Raw genomic sequence first — 25,010 nt, forward strand, 5'->3', positions numbered from 1 at the left:
TCTCAGGAATGGTCGAACTGAGACTGTACAAGACTACACTTCATTTACACTCATACATATCATCCTCATTCATCCTCTGAAGTATTATCTAAACGGTAGTTACCGGAGGCTAAACAGGAAAAAAAAATAGAAAAAAGAAGGTCTAAGAAATACGGTCTAAGCAGATGATCTGCCGTTATCCCTATCCAAATCATAAAATGCGGCGGATTGCACTCGATTTCCTCATAAAAGTGCGGATTGTCTTTTGCTAAAAAAAAGATGTTACGACTACGTGAGCAAATCGCAAACTCGTTAGAGAACAAAACATTTTTTGATCATTTGCACGTGGGAAGCGTGCGAGTAGCATTTTACATGCACGCACACGTTGTTCCAAGTCACCATCACTCAACTCATTCGCTGAGGATGCCCAAAAACATGAAACATTCAAGTCTTTCCGCATGTGGTCTCGCATAGTCGATCTCGGAATGCTTAATTCTGCAGACTGCTTACGGGTTGATTTCATCGCGATACTTCAATTGATTCCGCCGCAGCAACAGAAGTTTTGGTGCGAGTCGTAGGCCTTTCGCTTCGTGGTGCATCGAGAACACGTCCCGTCGCAAAGGTTTTCTTCTCGCATGCCAATATCGTTGGTCGTGATGGCGGCGGTTTTCCAAATCGCACAGCGAAGTCCCTTAAAATGTCTGTCATTGTCTTCTTTGTGTTCTGACGTTCGTGAACCCATACAGAAGCCACCAAACGCTCCTCAATGTGAAAGCACTTCTGTCCGCCATGGTTTAACTCGTGACTGTCGCGTCCTTCCCACACTAACTGAAGTGACATGTGCTGGACTAGGTTATGGCTGGAAATAAAGAGTCAATCTGCTCAAAAGAAAAACACAAAAAAAATAAATAACATAAAAATAAATAAATAAAATTAAATTTAAAAAAATATATTTACCGTTTTTTGTATTGTTTTGTATTCATAACAATGTTTCATGTTTAACTGTACTATGCTATTAACATGTAAACGGACTTTTCGCCTACACTGTATTGTGTAACACTTTGCTGATTGTGGACTTTGGAGAATCCACCGAGTTGTTTGCCCTTAGAAAAAATAAATTACTACTCGTAATTTAAAAGATTGTAATATCTTATCCTACAGGACATATGTTTCATATAAAGATCTCATTGAGTAATTCTGTCTAAATTATATTTTTACTTTAATACAAGCTAGTAAATAATTTATTTTTATTAATTTTAAAAATAAAAATAAAATTATAAATGACATAATTAAAGGGTATATTTCTTAACCGTAATTTTTTTTATATAAAATAATATATTTTACTCGTACATCAGTTATATAAAATCACAAAGAAGGAATTTAATAGAAATTTGTGAATTAAAGGTTAGAAGAAATTTAATAAATGAATTTCAGAATAAAATATAAAACCTGCGGAATTTATCTCCAGAGCGCAGATGTTTTTCATCGTTAATTTTTTTTTTTAATTTTATTTATTATTATTTTTTATTACAGTATTGGGGAATGATAACTAATTTTCAAATTAAAATAAATCCTTTCGGGTACTTTAGAATTTCTTTTCTTTTCCTGTTTAGCCTCCGGTAACTACCGTTTTTAGATAATTCTTCAGAGGATGAATGAGGATGATATGTATGAGTGTAAATGAAGTGTAGTCTTGTACATTCTCAGTTCGACCATTCCTGAGATGTGTGGTTAATTGAAACCCAACCACCAAAGCGGGTACTTTAGAATGAACACAGTTTATCTAACTCGGTTAGAATGATGGACATAACTTTTAGAAATGATGTTTTGCTACTGGCTAACTCTAAGGAAAATTTAGAGTAGTACAGTTATGTTTTATATAGAACTATGAAAGGGGATCGAGAAGAAAAGTACAGCGAATGAAATCGGAAGGGAAAGTTATATGACTTCAATGGGGGTTGACCTTGGGGTGAATATAAAAGATGACGAGAGAGTGAATAATTGACAACACAAGAGTAGGTAACACAGGGAAGTTATTCTGTATACCATTGACAGGAAATTTTTGTATCAGAAAACAAAAATTGGTTCGAATCTATACACCTTTCTGTCTTAAAAAAAAATCACAATAAATTAGATAAAAATAATTTTTTAAATAAAAGATAGGTTTTATAACATTTTTTTTAATGGGTGTCATTAAAAAAATGTTTTAATAACCCCACTGAAAAAAAAAAATTAGGTCTTCGTTATTCCTTTATTAGCCGCTAACGAGACTAGTTCAGTACGTTGCAATATTAAATTATTGTATTTATTGTTAAGCCATTGTGTGCCGATTTATTTCTATTGATTCTTTAGCAATTTATCCATCGATATCTCAGGATTTATTAATTATTATTACCACTTTTTAAATAGGAAGTAAATAAATTTGATTCTAAAATTATACTATTTCTTTATATATAGGCTAAGCAATACAGAGCTTACAATTCTTGTGATATAACAAAACTGAAGAATCTATTGTCAAAATATTTATGTCAATATTTTATAACAAATTCCTATGAAATAGGTGGCATTAGGAAGATTATAAAATAAAAATATTGTGTTAAATCGGTTTAAGTACAATGTTCAGCATTAATATCCTCAGCAAGTTTAGCGGAATATTTAAAGGGATACGAAGGAATATTTCTTTTGCTCGACCTAACAGCTCAAACTTTACTTGATTGTTTTTATCATCAGGATAAGTCCCAAGTATATTACAATGCCCGATTTGTGGTCATCTTATAATACCATACTTCCCCTCATGACTACACATAATTACATTCACCAGACCGTGAATCAATTTTTAAATTTCGTTGACCCTAATACAAGAGTTAATACATGAGTTCGATCGATTCAATGTGGGCTAGTGTAAAAGAATATAGAACTCATCACAAAAATTCTAGATTCGTTTTTTTTTCGAGTATATGTGACTCAAATGACATGACGAGTCGGATATTTTTAACTGCATATTTATTAATGTCGTGTCTTTCAAAACTCCGTTTTTATTTACTTTATTTGTACATAGTAATATAGAATAATGTAAATACAAAAACAGTGTAGCATAAATGTTAACAGTATATGTTTTCTATTGTTATATGTATAAAGGGAACGAACAAGGGTATTTTTCTTTTGTAAAGAGTAGCAATTATTACATTATAAATATTTATAATTATTATAAATGTTTTTAATTTTAAAAAACGTTGACTAGTATTGAACGGCTTAACCGGTTATTAAGAATAAAAATTAAAAATATTAGAACCAAAAAACAAAAATTTTAGTAATAGGGTATAAATTTTAAGAAAAATGTTTCTAAAACCATTTATATATAGGTTAAGCTTAACGAACTTGCTTAAGTAAAGTTTTCTCTAAATCTTACACCTCCTTCAATAATAGTTAAAATACGAAAAAACAATTTAAAAAAAAAAACCCTTTCTGAATTTTAGGTACGGGGGTTTGTAATTTAAAAAAAAAAAAAATAGGTATTTTTTGATTGCTCTATATATGAAGTATAATAATAAACTTTCAAGCAATTTCTTGAAAAAAATATTAAACCGAAGAGAAGTAGAGCAAAAGAAAAAAACATATATTTAAATTTTAAGAGGTGGGAGTTGATTTTCCAAAAAATATTTTTTTGGATTATTTATAAATGCATTGTAGGTAAGAAATTTGCTTTAATAAAGTTTTCTCTAAAATGCCTTTGAAGAAAATACAAATTGATTTTTCGCAATAACCCCCACCACCTTAACGAAACTTGAAAAAAATATTATCAATGCCCCCGTACATAGAAATATTTAAACCAAATTTGAAAAAATCGGTTGGGTCAATCGTATGATATAAGGCCAAAAGCAGTACACATATGTACATACATATATATGTTGTTTTTTTTTGGTCTAGCTGAACTAGTTGGACTCTAGAACGTAAAGATTCTGCAAAAACCCGATACCCCATTTTTTATATGATCACCATACTTTCCCCTTTAATATATTTTTCAGGCAAAATTTTCCGGGAAAGTAATAACAATAGATAAATAGATTACTTATGATTTTCTGTAGTTTGCCCAGTTGGCTGGAAATTACGAAGTAGACCAGGCAGGAACTGTAAAATTACCTCTGAAAAAGCTTTTTGAAAGAAATTTCTCATGTCATTCTAAAGCGAGTTATTTATATTTCTTTAGTTTATATATATATATTATTTTTTAATCAAAATTTCATGATATTTTTTATGACGAAGTTTAATTTTTTTTAAAAAGTGAAAAATTATTTTTAGCCGATTCTAGTAAATTAACTTGGGAAACATTAATTTATTTAGAAACTAGCAGATGGATCATCAATACCATATATTAACAATTACAGTTTTTACGAAGGGTGAAACCAGTTGATCAAACTAATCAGGGAAGAGCGATTTTTTTTTGTACGATGACAGAAATTATTTTAAATAAGGCAATTGGGTTGAAATAAAAAAAAAAAAGACGGAATGTATAAACAAACAACTGGTTAATCTTATCTAAAAGATAAATAAAATTTTTAATACTTCCATTACACTGAAAATTCTCCAAATTTAATTTTTGAAAATTACTTACTTTTTTCATTTATCTGATTCAAAAGCTTTAATTATTCTATATATATATATATATATATATATATATATATATATATATATATATATATATATATATATATATATATATATATTTTATTTTAAATATTTAGGAACGATTTTTTTAAATTTAATTTAATGATTATTACTATTACGTTGTCACAATGAAACAATGTGAAAATTTAAATGTTTAATAAGACTGTTAAGTTCATAATTTTTTTGTGTAATGATAAAAACAATTAAGATACAGAAGGAGCTATATTAAATAACAATATTTAAATATAAGTAAGTGTTAATATTGATTAGATTAATACAAACAAGAGATATAGTAATTTATAACAATTAAATTTTACGACTATTAAATAATAGTATAAAATTATGTATACTCACCGAATTAATAAATTCATGACTAAATGAAACGAGTATGTGCCAACTGTTGTTCCACGACATTAAAATGTATTTATGTACAGACCAAGTGAAATGGAGTTGCTTGAACGTAGTTGTTGATGTAATCTAATCATTTTGTGTATTTTCAAAATAATTATAATAGAAATGAAATAATAATAGTTAAATATAATGATAGTTCTTATGTGTAGGAATAGTTTGTTAAAATACAGTTAAAGCGTCAAAGTTAAGTGGAGCACACTAATCGGCACTATTCATACTCGACGAATCAATCGAAGAAATGAATGGGTATTAATTTTTCTAAGCGGCACCAGAGAGAGCAGCTGCTGCTAGAGCTGTTAGTTGTGTCGGTGTAGTGAGACGGGGTCTTTACGGTGCGTTAGGTTGGTACCTTTGCGACTCAGTACATTCATTCTCTTCTCTGTGCTTTGTCTGTTGTGTCGTGTGCTGTTGTGTATCCGTTGTTTAGCTGTCTTGTCGTAATTTCGCGGAGGATAATGGTGTACAGAGTGTTAAGTGGTTTGTGCATAAATGTGTTTTATTGTGTGGTGTACGGATAGATGCCTGATGGGCAGCTAACCGAGCAAAAGTATCGCGGGCGGCCATTTTAGAGTCGATGCCGCCGCGGCTGCCGATCAGCCATCCCAAACAAAGTGTGTTGGTGCGTGGTGGTGCTTTGTGGTGTATCAGTGCTGTGGAAAATGAGGTAAGATGGAAAACGAAGTGAAACAAAGGACTCAAAGAAATAGAAGGCGAGAAAGGGCCCAGCGCATGCAAGCTCAGAAACGGGAAGGAAAAGGTTTCATAGGCGATAGCGGTGAGGACGAATCACCGACTAGAGACAAGCCCCAACGACCTCCGCCTCCGAGTCGCCGGAAAAAATCTAAGGAACCGCTTTTTGAAGAGGATGTCATTGATGGATTCGCTATTCTTTCGTTCCGGACATATGAGGATCTTGAGGTACGCTACAACAAAATTTAATTCGATTGCATTTTAAATAATTATTTTGAATAGTTTAGATGAAATTTTCAAATTAATTTGATGCTATAATTTGTGTTACAAATTGATTTTATACGATTCCAACATGAAAACAATTTCATCAAAATAAAACTAGACAAACTTTATTTATAAAAACTGACGAACGAGTAGGTATAATTAAAATTTTTCTGTTGAAGTTTTTTAATTTGTATTGTACACTAAAATTTAGTTCGTGTAGATTAAACAAAATTAATCGTAATAAATCAAAATTTATAGTGGAACGAGTGCCTTTTTAATTGATTAATTTTTGGCATAAAAAATTGTACAAGAAATTTATTTTACAATTTGAGTCCTGTATATATTTTTATGCTAATGTATTGTACATAACTTTTTTTAATGAGTAACTTTATGTGTTTATATAAAAATCACTGATCCCGTTTCTTTTATTTTCGTTAAATTTTTTTTTCTTAAATCTGTCTGCAAATATAAAGAAGTCAATTTTGAGTTCAATTATTACAAATAGTAATAATTGAATAACAACATAGGTGATACCTAAATACTGCTAAACATAAGTATATTTAAAAAATTATAATTCCCAGTGTCACTGTGTTATTTTTATTTCTAAAATTAACTTTTATTTGTGAATTAAAATGCTTTAAAACGTCATTATTTGACATTTATCATGATTTAAATGATTTTAGAATACTTTTAAAGCTAAAAAAAATAAATTAACGAAATGTTAAGTAGGCTATCAAGTATATAATGCTTTGCTAATAGTATAATCATTTTTAATAGCGGTGTTACTCAGTTTTATGTTTTAATTATGTTATGTACTATATTTTTTATTTTTTAAGTTTTTTTATTATTATTGTCTTGTAGAGTAGATAAATATTCTTTTTAATTTGCTTTGATTTGGATGGTTAAAATTCGTGAAAGTAATGTGTTTTTTTTAAATCCAATGTTAATATAATTTTATATTTTTGGCCTAAGAAAAGTGTTTTTATAAATTTTATATCTAGTATAATTTTTTTTCTGGTATAACTTAAATAATTATTTACTATTTTAATTAGTTATATCTAAAATAGTAATTATTACTGTTTTATGATCCATAAAAGATTGGTTTTTAACAAAATTATAAGCTTTAATTTTTAATAAGTATTAATTTTTTTTTTATTAGGTTAAAAGAACCCTTTTTTTATTTATTTTTGCTTTATTTTAAAAACTTTAAAGTACTTTTATTCAAGATGCTTGTCATTATTTCTTTAAAAGTATATTCAATAATTAAAAAAAAAAATTATGGTTTTAAAAATTATTATATATTATTCTTATTGAAAAAAGCTATCTATCTATTTTTAATAAAAAAAAAGCCATAAGTACATTTTTTGATAAGGTAACCTTCAAATACATATTTAGTATTGTTTTTTAATTTTATTTAGTGAAATGTGATTTAAATTAATTTGATTTATGTGCATTATTAAATCAATAATTTCTTGTAGGTTAATGATTTTTTTCTTTTTAGTTGCAATTAATTTTGATTAGTTTTCCGTATTGAGATGTATGTAGACTGTTAAAAGAAGTTATTTGTTTTCAATTATGTTTATTTAGTAGATTAACTAAATTAGTTGTTAAATGTTTTTTTTCCGTTAACAATAATTTGTTTATTCAATGAAAGATTTGTAAACATTGTTTTTTTAAATTGAAATTATTTTCAACGGGATAGTGTAATAGTAGTTATCAATTATTTAATTTATCTATAACAATTCTGTATAGCTTTGGTTTATACTTTATACGGCACTTTTATTAGTAAGAGAAATAATTGTTTATTAAATTTATTACTTTTTTCCAAGTCGTAGTATATTAATTTGAAAAATGCCAAAAAAAGATTGTACCAATTTTTATTACATGCATCTTTGCTTTAGTAGTACAATTATTTGATTTAATAAGTGTGACGGTTTTAATGAAGTCCTCTTGAAATAATATCTGTAACAGTATTTTAAAGCATTATTAAGACTATTTTGTCTTTTATTTATTACAGGAAAGTAATATAAATTATCTGAGCACTTTTTGTTCGTGTTGGATAAAATTGTTTAACGCTCTACTTCATTGTTGACCCGTAAGAATTAGTTCTTCCCCTTCTTTATTTTTTTTTAGAAAAAATAGATATAAAATCAAAAATTATATTTTTTGCACATATTTAAACTAATTTATATACTAAGTATTTGAGAATTATTTTTTAAAACCTGTCCGGTAGAACATCTTTTAACAGTTAACGTTTTGGAAAAAAAAATTTTCTGCTAAAATACCTCCAATTGTGCCCTATTAAAAAAATATAATGGAAAACTAAAATATTTTTAACAGATAATCACATGTTTTCTGTATCTTTATTTATGTTAAAAAATTTTGTGTTTATTATTTTCAAAATTATTACTTATCAAAAAAGAATTTTAAAAAAAAAAATTAATTTTTTTAACAATAATAATTTTTAAAATTTGCCGTGTAAAAAACTAAAAAGTAACCTCCAGTATTTTGGCTTTTTTGATTTAATTTTCTTTTAAAAATCTAGTACATATAGAAGGGAAAATAAGTTAATTGATGGTATTTTATTTATTTTGCTTTTTTACTTATAAAGTTTAGAAAAAACAAAAAAACACGTGCTATAATATTATTAAAATTATATTTACGTAATTACGCCTTTCTAAATACATTTATATATATTTTTTCTTTAAAAAAGTAGTTTTAAATCTACATTTGCTAAAAGAAAATTTGAAAGACTTTTACTTTGCTTTTTTTTATAGAAAACAAAATGCTATTTCTGATTTAAAAAAAAAGTACAATGAACGTTGAACGGGAAAAATGTCTATGTGGTTGATTTTCTTGCGTAAAAATGTTTTATAATTTATATATATATATATTTTTAATTGTTCAGATTTATACAACCTGTATCTCATTATTGTTTTTCTTATTTAAATATAAATTATTAATGTTTATTTTTTGAAATATATATATAAGACAAAATTATTGACTGAAATTTAAAAAAAGATAATTGCTCTTTTTTATGTATAGAACATTAAAACGGTAAAATTTACATTATTTGTTTACGCGATTGTTTAAATTTATGTTCTGAACCGTAACATTTGGAAGAAACAAACAAATTTCAGTTGCCCATACTATTCCAGATTATAAATTATCATAAAAAATAAAATACCAATGCCTTAGCTTGTTTTAAAATACTATTGCTAGTTAAATAATTTTTTAGTTATTCGATTACTCATTAGTTAAAATAATAATATTAATAGAAGCGATAAGATACAACTGTTAAATTATTTTAAATATTGGAGATTAGATTTACCGTTATGTTATATCTTGAATATTTATAACATTACCCGTTGGAATTACTAACTTATTACGTTTTACTCTTTTATAAAATCCTTAATATCTGTATCAACATTTTATTTTTAAATTTTGTCCCGTTATGTTTAAAGGATAAACCATTAGAATCAGCCGTACAATTCAAAGTATAAAACTTTATCTTGTTTTACGTTTAGTTTATCATATTGCTCTGCTGTTAAATATAAAACATCTTGTTTTTTTTTACATGAATGCTTTTCAATTTTTTTTAATTTAAAAAAAAAATATTTTTAATTAACGTTAAATATATATTTTTATACGATGGATTTGTAAAGTATTGTCATAATTTTAACAACTTAATCTTAAAATTATAAAATTATTTTAAAAACGAAATAATCATTAAAAAACACATATAGCCATTTATCTGTTGATTCAGTAATTAAAAAAAAAATAAATAATAAAATAGCTGTTTGGTTGTTACTACGTCTTCATAAATATGTAATTAAAAAAGAAAAACATTTTTATTGAGTTCAAAGATTGTGTTAAAACGGTAAAAAAAAATTATAAAATAAATCCAATTTTATTTTAAACCTATTTTAGAAAATAAACAGATTTAATTAAAAATAATTTTTTTAAAATTTTGAATGTTTTAAAATAATATATTTAACAATATGAAGTTGTGAAAGTATAAAAAATCATAAATTTATTTACCGCTTGTCTGAAAATGTTTATTTTCTATTGAAGCGTTATTATATTATATAAAATCGATAGTATTGTTTATTTTATTTATAATTTTTATTGGATATTTTGTAAAAAATTTTCCATAACATTTGAAATTGATTTCAACATCACTGAATTTTTTAAAAACTTTGTTACGGAAGATGGTATAGGAGCGTATAAAACCATATATATTACTCAAATGATACAAGACGTATTCGAATTTTAATATATCCAGAAAGAATAATTTTCAAGCTTTTATTTGTTTAATAAGTTTTGTGATTTATGTGGGCTTTTTTTAACATAGGTTCATGATTCGGAATTTAACCATCCAAAGTCACTTAAATATAAATATATATTTTTATTAATTGGTTCATTGCATTAAAGTAGAAGAACAAATTAAACTGGCACCCGTATAATGAACAAGTCTATTCATTTTTTTTAACTTGTAGCTAAGAAATGAAAAAATGATTACTAAAAAAAAAATTTTAACGGTTAGCATACATTTAATTAAAACATTTCTTTCGACCCGCATCCATTTTAAGTAATTAATTACATTTGTTTAATTTCACTCATAATAACTAACTACTGGTATGATTCGACAACGCAAACCGCTGACCGTCAAGTCAGGTACTGGTGTTTTTTTTTTTTACAATTTAAACGCTACTGGTACAGTCGGGTATTTACTAATTCTGTATTAATCATCGTACTGCTATTATATAATAAAAATAATTTATTAAGTATATAAAAGAATATTAAAAATAAACTCTTGTGCAGAAACCGACTTAGTTTCCGACGCCCACACTATTTTTGTATAAGTAGACCCTACACGCAATCATCAAGTTTAACCTCACCCACCACTTGACTCGCTGCATTAGCGCGTGTGAAAAAATACACCGATACAAAGTCAACATAACCTCAAACTGAACTTATGTTGTCTGTTGTAGAACCCAAATTGAGCATAACTGAAGAATCACTCGATCTTCATCAAATTTCACATGCACAACCTCAGATACACATACTGCAGCGTATCTAAATTTCAATAACCACAATATTTTATACATGAATGGTATTTCTGTAATCATCATACCTCAAAATGTAAAGAAAATTCATTTTCACCCCCAATCCCACCGTGCGATTGGAAATTGAGGTTATTTTGCCTGTTGTCGATCTTAAATTAAGGGTAATTCAGGAACGACTCGACCATTTTTCATCAAATTTTCACACGCACAACTTCCGGTACACTGCTAAATTTAAATGAAATTAATCCAGTAGTTTTGGAGATTTTCTAGCCACAAAAATGTATACATAAGTCTATAAATAAATATGCGTATAAGGAAATCACAATTTAAGTATTTTCGTACTCCTCATACCTAAAACGTAAAGACAATACAATTTCACCCTACACCAATCCCGTCTTGCGACTGAAAGTAATACCGTACTTTTCTTCGAAAAGTCTGTAAAAAAATCGTACAAATGAATTAATTTATGGAGGCCTCATATTACTGTTTATTATGCATTATAATTAATAGCACAACGGAAGTACTTCTATTATAAATATTAATAAACGGTTTGTTTTTTCGTGTAATATTTATGTTTTATCTAATTCATTTGTGTTGTGAATCAACGAATAAATTAAAAATAAGGTGTTATATAATTAATGCAAATTACCACGACTTTCTATATATATAGATACACACACACATACATATGGTCAGGTTTTCGTTAGGGCATGATGTGATTTTGCAAAACTTGCGAACTTATCAGGTTCGAGTATATACATATGTAAGAGTGATTTAACCCTTCTCTATTATTTAAATAAGTTTATTGAAGTCTAAATATTGTTTTAAAAATATTATTGTATTAATAAAATTGTTTCAAAAATAAGATACTGGGCTTTTTCAGCTAGTGCTATTAGACAATCGGCCTCTATGTTTGTGCGCGGTTTTCATTGATAAAAATATTTTCAGAAATTTTAACACCGTTTTAAAAAACAAATTGTGTCTTATCTGTTTGATTCCGTAGATAGTATGTATTTATATTTGAGTTATTTGCTATCAAGTGTTTCTATTTATATAAAGATAATAGACTTTTCGCTCGTTAGAATTAAAAAAAAAATCAAAATAAATAGCCATATACGGTTTAATGTTGGCTTTTACAGACGCGGCGCCAGTCGTAACCATGACAACGTGACCAGAGTATTTTCTATTAAATTATGGGTCGTTAATAGTAATAAAAGTAGTAGTACTAATTGTTCTAAGTTAGGTTTGGTTTGTATTGAACTTTTAATTTTTATTAATAGCTACATAAACGTGAAAAAAATCAGTTAGATTTAAAGCTTAACTTGTATTGTTTTTAAAAGTATGATAAAATTTATCATTGTAGTATAAAATACAATTTTGTTAAAAATAACGTACTTGCATGTGATGTCAGTATGAATATTGTTATTGAAGAGATTTATTACGTGTTTAATGTAACAAAAAAAATATCATAAAATTCTTTTTCAGTTTATTATTTTACATCGATTTAAAATATTTATTTGCCAAAATTATATCCGTATAAACTCTAAACAGACTTTTTATCTCTAATTTATTTCAGTTATAACGTTTTTGATATTAACAAACCTTTTTTTTTTAATTATTGATCAATTTAACTACGCGTTTCTAGGTTATAATCTCAAAATCATCAGATTAAATTGATGAAAAACTCACTTAAGTAAATGTCTCACCTTTTTGCTACTTTATATTCTTTTTGTATCGGATTTTGATTCGGATTAAGCGTAGTTAGAGGATTACAAAAATATACGAATGGCCGTCAAAATTAAAATGTTGTAATTATAATTGCGCAAGAACGGTATTAGCTAACAAATTGTTTCAAACGCACTGATGTAAGGTTTACTAAAATGCATAAATTATATAGATATCAATTTTGTAAATCAATTGTAAGACCCAAACATTATGGAAAAACTAATTTGTTTATAATTGACAAAAGAACCATAAAACTGCCAAAGTAAATTTTATTAACTTTTAGCGTATGTAGCAGAGATTTATTAAAACTATTGCAAACTCATTTACGCCAACTGCAGATTTATAAAATTTTTTTTGAAATTTAAAATTATAAAAATGTTTAACTTTATAATTGTAGCAGATACTGAAAAGGAATACAAGACCACGTTATACAAGACTATAAATTATGACTAACATACTACGTGAATCAAACAGTAATACCTTAATATGTGTTACAAATATGTAATAAGTAATAATCTGTGCTAAGAGAAGTTAGAGATATAACTTGAAATGAAATAATAATTGAAAGAACAGTAATAATAATAATAATAAGAAGAAGAAGATTCGTTGAGGAAAGTCTTACTAGATTTTTCATTGGTCACTGGTTTTATTTGTACGTATAGATTTTTTTATTCTACGGTAAAAATCATATTATTATTTCAACCGCAAATATTATTGATAATTCTATTTCCTCTTTTTGTTTAAGATACTTAATTTTTTCCTTCTCTGGATTTTGTTTCGTCCAAGTTACAAAAAAAAAAAAAAATTGTGTGTTTTTATTGAAATTTGTTTATATTAAATTTATATTCCTGATATTTCGAGAACCAAGGGACCAGTTTTAATGAAAATTGGTTCACAACTTTTATTAATGCGTACATTTATGCATTCGATTTTTTTCTTTGTATATAAAAATTAAAATTTTAGTAATTTTTTATTGAGAAAAAATAAATGATTTTTTTATTTTAAACTGATGTAGTTATTTATGTTGTTAATTTAGAAATTATTTTTTAATTCAATTACTTAATAATATACTACGCACAGTATCTATTACATTTAAATGATATAAGCAACTTTTTTTAATATCTAATTAAATCTTAAGTTTAATTTAAGATGATGGAGAGTTTATTAACTTATAAGTACTATTTATTTCCCGATATATTCACATAAGTAGCATGCAGTATTTATTTTATTACACTTGATAGATAAGATGAAATCCAATTATTCAAGGAAATTGCGATAAAGTAAATCATTAAAGAAATAAAAATGTGTACTGTCAACAAAATTAACTTAACGTTTAAGATGAGATCTAGAATTTGTATATACATATTTATTTCTTTATTTTTAATAATGGTATAGTAATTAGATTTTTATTAACCGTTGTTCATATAGTTTAAAAAATAAAACTAATAACTAAATAAAACTAATGTTTTAAAACATTCTGTTTTAAAACTAAGTTTTTAGTCGGAAATTCATTTTGATTTATTCCATTTAAAGGAAAACGTATTCTAACCTTATTTACAATGGAGTTTGCTTGTCCGATTCACGATCAGAATATCCAGTTAGGTTAGGTTATATGAACTAGGTCGGAGATATTGCATACTGGATTTGTGGTAAAATAATTTTCTGTTATAACAACGAACTCTGTTGTATCCTTTATATTATTTATTTACATTAGATAATTTAAATTAACAATTGGTGCGAATCGGAGAGATTCTCAGCAGTTTTTTTTTAACCACGTAACTTTTTATTACTGGATAAAATAAAAATATTATTGGAATACTGCTACGAACTGCTCGGATTAATGCAAAGTCGTTCAGCTTTTGCTGTATACCTTTCGAACTGCGTTGTAAAGAATGTCCGTAAAACCTAAATAAAAAAAGTTTAATTAGTTGCATTTAGTGAATGGTTCCGCTCAGTTCTCGGAATGTGTTCCTGTGTTTTCTTGAAAAGAACTCGACCAATTTATCCTATACAGTGCATAGTCTTTTTTTGATTTACGAAAATTTATCTATGAATCCATCGGTAACCCTTTCGGAATCATGGGGTGCTATAAGAAATAAGCTACAATCAAAGTAGCTTATTTATTATTTGGGTAGCTATTTATTATTTGACTTATAATTAACCTGTAGTTAATTTTAAAAAAACTTTTTAAAGGAATCCAATTAAACTCTTATTTATATCGGCTCAGAATTATCACCATAATAATTGCAAGCATAATTTTTTAATTAATAACTTTTAAATTTAGCCGTTTTGGAGTCGGTGCGCCACGTAAAAAGCCAACAAAATCTTTAATTTTCCGTCAACTCTAAAATGTTAAAATTAAAGGGATTGAAAAATAATTTTTTTAAATGTTTTTTTATTTTTATTTACTCAAAATATAGGTGTGCTTACAAAAAAAAAACTATCGCCTGAAAAAACTATTCGTAACAAACGTAAAAGGAAATAAACATTTTTCTGATGAAAAAAAACAAAGAATACTAGAAAAATTTAACTACTATCGAATTTGAGCTGAGGTCTGAAATGAAGGAATTTATTTATTTTTTTTATTTTTATTTTTTTACATAAAATTTTCTTGAAAGTTATATTGAAATATTTTAAATATTTGAGTAAATGAATAAGTTATAAGTTATGTATCATTTACTCTAAAAAAAATCCAATTAGAAGAAGTAATATGGGCAAACAAATAAACAGTAGCTTTGAATCATATCATGTTATTTTCGTCTTAAAAATTCCTCTCGTATATGATTTACCGGTAGAAATTAATACTGATTTCTGGTGAATTTTTATGTTAAAGTTTTTTTTTAGTACATAAAAAAAGCGCACAGGAGTCAGTCATCTTAGTGAGAAAGAAATATATTTATTTATTTTTTTAAATTTATGTATATCAATATTTTCTCCTTTTTTAACATTCTGCTTGTTCAATTTAAGTTATACAATTAAAAATATAAACTTCAAAGTGTTAGTTTAGTTAATTATAGAAAAAAAAAAAGTTGAATTTTATTAAATTATTTATATAACCTTTACTTGTACAGTTAAAATTAATGATTAATAAAATTTCAACCGGTCTTTTCTTAATAATCTAAAATAACCTTTCAATTATAGTTGCTTTTTACGTGGTGATGATGATAATTAAGAAGACGAGAAATAAATGATTTTGTAGTGTGAGAAATGTCGATGACAATCTTGAGTGGAATTTAAATCCTATAATTTTATTGATGAAGATGAAAGACGGAAATTCAAAATATTATATTTATTGTTTAATTACCGTAAACCTGTTAGATATATAAATAATGATTACCGAGTTTCGCGTGTTTGGTGTATAATATTACAAATAAAAATAATATTTATTCTGTTACAAGTATTTCAATATTATTCATTTTTTATTTCCTTATATTCCTGCGGTTGAATAATTAAATGTAAAAAAAAAACTGGAGAATATAAATTAAGTTTTAATTTTTTAATTCGTGAAGTTTATATACGTAACTATCTGAGGCTATGTATTTTAGATTAGCAATTAATTCAGTTGGTCTTGATGAGAAACTGAACAATGTGAATTTTAATTTTACATCAAAAACGTTTTATTGATTTAAAACAGCTTGGGTGTTGTTTTTTTTAAAGGTAACAGTTATTTTTTTAATATTGTTTAGTAATATTCGGTTTTTAGTAGTAAAATTTTACATATAAATAAATATTAAAATACCAGTAATGTTGTTAGATAAAGAAATTATTTTACAGGATTATTGGTTAACATGAAATTGATGTTTTAATAAACTGGAATAAAAATATATTTCTACATTGATTAATCCTGTGTAATATCAGTGTCAACAACTTTCATTTTATTAATATTTATACTCTTTTACAATTTTAATTTCTGAGTATTTTAATAATACGAGCTTTTAACAAAAATTATTAATTTTAAAAATTATGACGAATTGTGATTTTTGCTTTTATAATATTTCATGTTTTTTTTTCAAAATTCTCTTAACTATTTAATTTTTTGAACCATATTTTGTTTAATTACTCCTTTAAAAAGATTAATTTTTTGTTTAGTCGTAGGTGAATCTATTTAGTGATTTAGCAATAGAATTTTATAAAATGTTGGAAAATCTATTTAAATTTTTTTTTCAAAAAACAAAAAACTGATGCGATTATATTTTATTTTCGAACCGCTTTTGACCTCGAAAACGGCAAAATTTCCTTTTCTTCTTATTATATTAATATTTTAAAAGTTAGAAAATTTTTCTTAAAGTATTTGTAGTAAACAGTGCTAATTTATGAATACAGAAATATATATTTCCATGTTTTATCTTTAGATAAAATACGAAATTATCGTATAAAAAGAAGAAAAAATGTTAATTACAGAATTGTACTATTATTTACGAGTAAAACTTAAATGCTATTCTTATTTATGATTTACGATGTTTTCGTCACAAATCCCTTAGCCTTGCCAGATTTGTATTAGTGTATTTTAGTAAATAAATAAATAATATTCTTTTAATTGTTTTGGGAGGCCTTCCAAACGACCTTCTTTGTGTAAATAATAACTTCTGCTATTAGCAACTATTAATTTTATAATCTCAAGTAATAAAATTTATTCCTGGCAATTTATGGATATAATAAGCAACCAATACAGTCATTATATGAAAAAGTTATAAAGCTGTTTTAAATCCGCTTTTCAACATATCATTTTAATCTTCCAAAACATAATTCAAACTGATCAACTTAAAAGTTATATCCTGCCATCTCATCGCATATCAAGTTCGCTGTTCAGTTCGATTAAAAATTAAAATGTGATACGAAGGATAATGTAAATTTGTTTCCATTTACTTGAGTTAACAGGTTACATCACGTAAAGGGAAGTTTGTGGTAAAAAAATTCCCCACCATCCTTTTAAATTTTTCATTCTACCTTAAAGAGAATTATTTAAAGATCTATTCTGTGTAGATTTTATTTAATTGTTTAATAATTATTATTTACAAAAAAATTTATTAAATTATTATTCTCTTAAATTAATGAATAAATGCATGTAATTATCTTCGATGTAGCGTTAGTTTTCAATAAAATTTGATCTCCGCCGATCATATAGCGGAGTGGTAACGTCTCGGCTTTTCATCCGGAGGTCCGCGTTCGAATGGCGGTCAGGTGGGGCCTTTTTCATACTCTAATAATTGTCTCTTTTTTCTCTTTAGCCTCCGGAACCACCGTAAAGTATACAGAGGATGGATGAGGGTGATATGTATTAATGTAAATGAAGTGTAATATTGTACAGTCTCAGGTCGACCATTCCAGAGATGTGTGGTTAATTAAAATCCAACCACCAAAGAACACCGGTATCCACGATCTAGTATTCAAATCCGTACAAAAATAAATGTCTTTACTAGGATTTGAATCCACCTTTTTTTCTCAGATTGTTTTTCTTAATGAACTTTTTAACTCATTTTATTTTTAATTTTACAAATAAAAGATTGTATAAGTTTTAGCTTTCCTTAAACCTATGTTGTCATAAGTCTTATTAGACCATAGAGAAATATTTTTAGTTTTTTAATCTACCTTCGATATTAAACGACATATTTTTTTGTATGAATTCTTGTTTTTGATAATTTTATAAGTTTCCTTAAATAGTACAAATACTTAATACTTTATTATTTTCATAAAATATGCTTTTTATTTGTTTATTTATTGCTAATGAATAATACATAAATTGTGCTGTTGAAGATAATTTTCTGTAAGTTTATTATTATTTACATTTAAGCCTATCTTTTGCTCGTATTTATTTTATTTAATTTTATTATACATATATATGTAGAAATATGATGTTGCATTTATTGTATGTATAATACCAGTGTAGTCGTAATAAAACAGTGTTGTTGTATTTAAACAGCATTGTGTTATTTTAAAATGTGTTTATAATAGTAGCAAGTACGTAAGAAGGTCATTAAAACGCTCTTAACCCCCTTCCACTTCAACCTCTTTCTACGCACGCATATATACACGCACGCGTACATACATTCACACAGAAAATATTTATGTATTCATACTTAGGCAACTTCTTTTAGATTTATTTGTAGGTTAATTGGGTATAGAAATCTAATAACGATTACGTCGTCTTTTTAATTAAGATAAATTAACGATGATAATATTGTAAACGATTATCAGCTTCGACTGATCTTAGTTTAATTAATAATTTACTACAATGTTTTAATACGCATATCTTTTGTAATGAATAAAAATCCTTGCTTTTTATTTTTATTTTCTTGATTATTTTTAGGATATATTAATTAATGTTCCTAAAATATTAATTAATCATTTAAAAATAACCTAGGCGGAATTATTTAAAAAGATTAATATAGTCGTAGATTTTGAAAGTATGTACTGTTCAAATTTTTATTTCTTCGCCCTTTAAATAACCAGTACAACGACAATTGTATACAGCTTACTGGTAAAAGTTTTATTTGAAATTGAAACTGATTCGTTATTGAAAACGAAATCAAGAAAGGAATAACCACCAAACCCAAAAGGATTAGGGTTTTGGCGTTTATTTTTTCATATATGTATTATTTCTTTTTGGTCCTTTTTTTTTCGGTGTAACACTGAACAGTTTTAACAGTTCATTACGTTTAGTTTAATTAATAGGTATGAAATCTTATTTACAGATAACGTAACATTTAAAATTTCGATTACCTAATATTATTCTTAATTTGTACTATCTATCAATCTTATTTAATTATCCTTAAGTATTAACAACATGTTAACATTTTTGTCCTTACAAAAAAGAGTTTTTGTTTTCTCTCCCAAATACGTAACGAGGTCCGCAATAATCTCGTACAAATATCTATTTCACAATTATCAAATATAACAACACTTAATAAACACAGCTAAATCGCAAAACAACAGCTGTTTATGTTATTAACGACTGTTGTTAAGTATTAATCGAAATTCTTTGACATTAGGTCGGGTGTCCCTCAGGGCTTTGTACTAGGTCCTGTGTTATATTCCATATTCACAACGGAACTTCCAGCCCTGGAAGATTCCATCGTCGCCACATTTGCCGATGACACTGCTATCCTTGCCGTTAACGAAGACCTAGCCTTGCGGGAGCTGCAAATGGCATTAGACCTTGTCTACGCACGGCAGAAAAAATGGAAGATTAAAGTTAATCAGGATAAATCAAAGCTCACACTCGCCATGCGAAAGGGTGACTGTCCCAGCGTGTACATGGATGATGTCTTGATTCCACAAACAAAGAGTGTGCAGTATCTAGGACTTCACCTAGATTGGCGTTTGACCTGGAGGTGTCAACTTGAGGATGAAAAGAAAACACTATACGCGAAGTATAGGGAACAGCATCGGCTGTTACGGAGAAATTCACGCCTCACGTTGTCTAATATAGTAGTGAGTTACAAAGTTATCCTACGACCAGTCTGGTGTGGAGGTGTGGGGAACAGCAAGTTATACCAACATAGATATCTTACAACGCTTCCAAAACAAAGTAACGAGAGCAATTGGAGAGGTACCATGGTTCACACGGAATGATGAAATTCATGAATATCTGGAGCTTCTCACGTTTAGTGAGGTTGTGAGACAGCGCAGTGTTAAATACCAACAACGGCTTGAAAAACAGGTCAACCACTTAGCAATCAATCTGCTTGATAAACGGCAAGGATGTCCGAAGGTTGAAACTTCTCCATGTGCTTGACTTGGGGCTACTGAATGACAGTTTCATAAATAACAACGCCAAATCTAGTGATATTCTTGTCTACTTTATTTCCTTATTTTTCTTTGGTTTGATTATTTATTTGTTTTTATTATTTATTAATGTTTTGTTTTTGTAGACAGAAATATTTTTTCTAATCAACTTTAATATTATCGATAACTATTATTATGATTTACTTATTATGGGAGTTCTTTAAGAACCCTTTATCACGTGCTTCTTGTCAAATGATTTATTTATGGTTTCGCTTAAGGAGCCGATTGTAAATATACTGGTAGTAGAACAAAAAAAAAGTATTAAGCCATTTTTTTATTGAAAAATATATACTCGTATATCTGCGTTAATGCGAATCTGAGAGCTGTGTAGTAATTACTGGTCAAAGTTTAGATAACTCAGTTGGCGCTCGGGTGTGGATGAATTGCTGAACCGGCGACTTGGTTCTAGCTACTTACAACTTTGTCACGGTACACTGTACTAGTAGAAATGCTTAATAATATTGTAGACACTCCAAGTAAAACTACTACGCATCTATATATTTACGCTAAGTTTTTGGCAAGTAACAAGATATCATAAACTGTTTGCATTATTTGTCGGACTAGTGACAAAATAGATATACTGTTTTTTTTTGTGCCATTAATAAGTTTTACTACCTCATCTAAACGAACCGTTTTTATTTTTTTAAATTGGAAAACATACCGTCGTAAAATCCTTTTTTTAGGATATATTTTTACGAATTTTTTTTTAAGTTGAACCAAGTTATAAATCAGCCATAAAGAGTATTTTTAAAGATAAATTTATGAAATAAAATTACATTGAATATAAATTAAGGAATGAGAGACAATCTGGAGTTTCTTTTTATCATTTTTTTTTTTAACTGTGTTATCAGCTTTACATTCATGGGCAAAGATATAAAACATAATTAGTACAGTTAGTTTAGTATATTTTACTGAAGTTTCTACTGGATTTGAAATAAATCATTCAATATTATTAGTAGTTGAATTGATAACCACTTATTCATTAACGTTTTATAATTATGAAAAAATAATTACGTTAACATAAAATTTATCAAACTTCTTTTAATGGTTTTTTTTAAATTATTTATTTTATATTATTTAATTTATTCATGTGCCTTTTTTTATAAATTATGATTTTAATTATTAACAATAGTGATTTATTTATTTTTAAAGATATATTAGTAAAAAATCGACTATTTTCTATATTACAAATATAAAATTAATTATAACATTTTTTACAATGTATATTTTAATTAATTATTAATAGTTGTAATAATATTACGTGATGAATATCTATATTATTTATTCTCGTACATAAAAAATCTTTTGTTTTATATAATAGATGTAATATTGATTATAAATATTTTTAGAATAGTTATTTTAAATTGAATTTAATATTTTGTGACTTGCATTATCCAACTTCTAAGTTTACTTTTTATTGCTATTACATTTAAATTAACCTTTATTCGGTTGCTGTTTAAATTTATATCAATGTCACAAACGCGCGCGCGCTCAGTGTTTTCTCATATATACGTAATTATTCGTGTAGTATAAATTGTAAATTTTGTATTTTTAAATTTTACTGATTTAATTTTAATTTAGTGTATTTTTAAAATATTTTAATAATAATAATTTTTTTTTTTTCTATTTATTTCATTTCACACCGTATATGTCGGAACTCTTTTCTAACTTATTTTAATATAAATTCTTTGAACTTTATGTGATCAGTATGAGGAATGGTATTTTTTCATAACTACTTATTAAATATTTATGTAATACAGTCAACTATCTATAATCGTCCAGGATTCTTCCAGTTTATTCGATTTACTGAATACGGAAGGTGAATTAGAACGTGAAAAGTTAAATTGTTTTGTTAAGTTAAAGTTAATTGTTATTGTTATTAAAGTAAAAAGGCGAAATTATCTATATGTACTTTATGAATACTTATTATCGATTTGTGATAAAATTGTATTAATTGAGTTATAAAATAAATTATTCAGTGTCCTTTTATATGCGCAGAAGATTTAAAGTTTTAAGATCTGCGCATGTAATATTGTTGATTGATAAATTATATGTACTACCACATTATTTTTACAATTAATTTGGATTTTTTATTTTAAATAACTATTATTATTATTTTTTATTTATTATTATTATTTTTTTAAATAACTAAGAAATGTATTATAATAATTTTGTCAGTATGTTTTTAGTAATATTCGTGGCCTAGTTTTTTTATCGTAGGAATGAGAAAATGTAATAAAGTAAAGGAAGAGTGAGTGAATCCTTAGTAAGGATTTAATACTGCATAGGGGATTAAATAAAATAAGGTTCTTTAGAAAAAGACTAGATCTGCTTTATAGAGCTTGTGGTAAAGGTTAAATGGTAGAGATATTGGTTTTATATGATATAAATCTTTGTTTTTTGTATTGAACTATTCACTCGAACAAGTTTCTATAAAACTCGTTATTTCTTGTATATGTTATAAATTTTAACAACTGTTAAATTTTATCTCATTAATTTGTTAATTTATTATTTAATTATTTGTTTTTATTTTATTTGATAATTCATATAATTCAGAGAAGTAATTAAAGATAATATCATTATAGAATTAAATACATGAATAACAGTCAACATTGTTGCATGTATCAGGTTCAATTCTTAGTTAAACAAATATATTCAAGTAATCTGGTTACTGATTTACGATTTTAATTTTTCTGTATATATATATATATATATATATATATATATATATATATATATATATATATATACACATATATACACACACACATTTATTGCTATTTATTTTATCTTATGATTGATTATATGACCAATAATTTAGTCTATTCTTATTCATTAGATTTCATATAACCTTATTTGGGCTGTAAAACAGACGTTACATGAAAATTTTCTTCGGTGAATACATTAAAGTTTAATGGGCTGTAACCCTTTTCATCCAGTTTGGAAATTTTTTTTTAATAATGAATACGCTTTAAACCGTAATATGAAGTATTACATTAACAGTAAATTGATTTTTTTTTTGAACATGATATCTTTCATTATTTATCACTTTATTGATTTATTATTATTTTATGTATAAAATTGTGAAAATTATATTAAATAATCTGAAATCAAGTTGCAGTGTAATAAATATGTTTTTAAAGAATTTATCTAAATTAATAACCCAAGGATTTACTAATAATTATCGGATCATTAAAAGGTTTAACTTCTTTAGAGCAATCAATTAAAAAAAAAGATGAATAAATAAAAAAAATAGTTGATTAAAGCCACGCTTAGGTATTTTAACGAAGAATAAAGTACTTAAGTACCATTTTTTATAGATTGAATGGGATTAATAACTCTGTATTAGATCGGTTTGGCGTCCCTCCCATTAGTATATCTGAGAACACCAATCTAGATTTTGTGTACTAAAAACGCGGGGAGATTGGTTCTTTTTTCTATAATTTTATGAAAATGAATTGTCTGTGGTAAATCTTTTGCAAATATTCAGCATTCGACCTAATTATTAATATTAAAAAAAAAGTTTATTAAATTTATCCGAACTCTTCAGATATTTTGCTTTAAAATTATATATATATATATATATATATATGTTGGTTGTGTTAATCGTATGGAATTACAAGCTGTCCAAGCTAAGTAGCATTTCCTTGACTAACGAATCTGACATCACTAGTACAATATCTTCTCATTATAAATAGACCACTTATTATTTTTTTAACATAATGTCTTTCACTATTATTCCAGCAGTTCTTCTTAGTTACTTATTTTATTGATTTATTGTTATTATTTATTTTTTAAATCCTTAACATTCAGTTACTATACTATTTTAAAATCTTTTTAACATACATTACTGTTGTTTGAAAATATCAACCTACAACTTATCATTCTGGTCAGTTAAATAACAATTAATATGTCAGTATAACATATACGTTGACAAAAAATGACTAACATGTTATGTAATTTGTTAATTTTCAGTCAAATAATTTTGATCAAGTGGTAATCTAATCCTGTATGTGTAGTAAAAATGATTGTAACATTCTGTAAGACATTTTTTAGCACACTGATCCATAAAAACGCCCTCGTCTACATAAGTTACGATTTGCCCCATTATAATTAACGTATTCGGTTTTAGCTAGTTTAAAATAAATATTGTTTTCAAAAGCAGGACATATTTTTATTTTTATTATTTATTTACCTATTATGGATTTACAGCCAAGTATAGGTTTTTTAATCCTCAGTAGTCTTCATCCCAAGGTTATTTATTATTTGCCAATAGCCTTCAGTCGTTCACATCCATTGGTGCCAACTCTATTAATGAAATTATCCGTTCACCTTTATCGTCAGTTTCATGATTTCATCTGTTGTTTTACTAGGTTGCAACATCATTTTTAATTTTTGGGGCGGCTAAAATGCTCGCCTCTC

At 26.4% G+C, this 25,010-nt stretch overlaps 1 protein-coding gene across 1 annotated transcript in view; it reads left to right on the plus strand.

The window, feature by feature from the left end:
• The first annotated feature begins 5,453 nt into the window (after positions 1-5,453).
• LOC142323883 (uncharacterized) overlaps positions 5,454-25,010 on the plus strand; it is a 620,757-nt gene continuing 601,200 nt past the window's right edge. Inside the window, exon 1 of the mRNA XM_075364195.1 lies at positions 5,454-5,973. Coding sequence (XP_075220310.1) covers positions 5,725-5,973 — 249 coding nt within the window. The 5' untranslated portion in view covers positions 5,454-5,724. The remainder of the gene's footprint in view (positions 5,974-25,010) is intronic.

This window comes from Lycorma delicatula, chromosome 4 (assembly GCF_047948215.1).
Source record: "Lycorma delicatula isolate Av1 chromosome 4, ASM4794821v1, whole genome shotgun sequence".
NCBI classification, from domain to species: domain Eukaryota; kingdom Metazoa; phylum Arthropoda; class Insecta; order Hemiptera; family Fulgoridae; genus Lycorma; species Lycorma delicatula.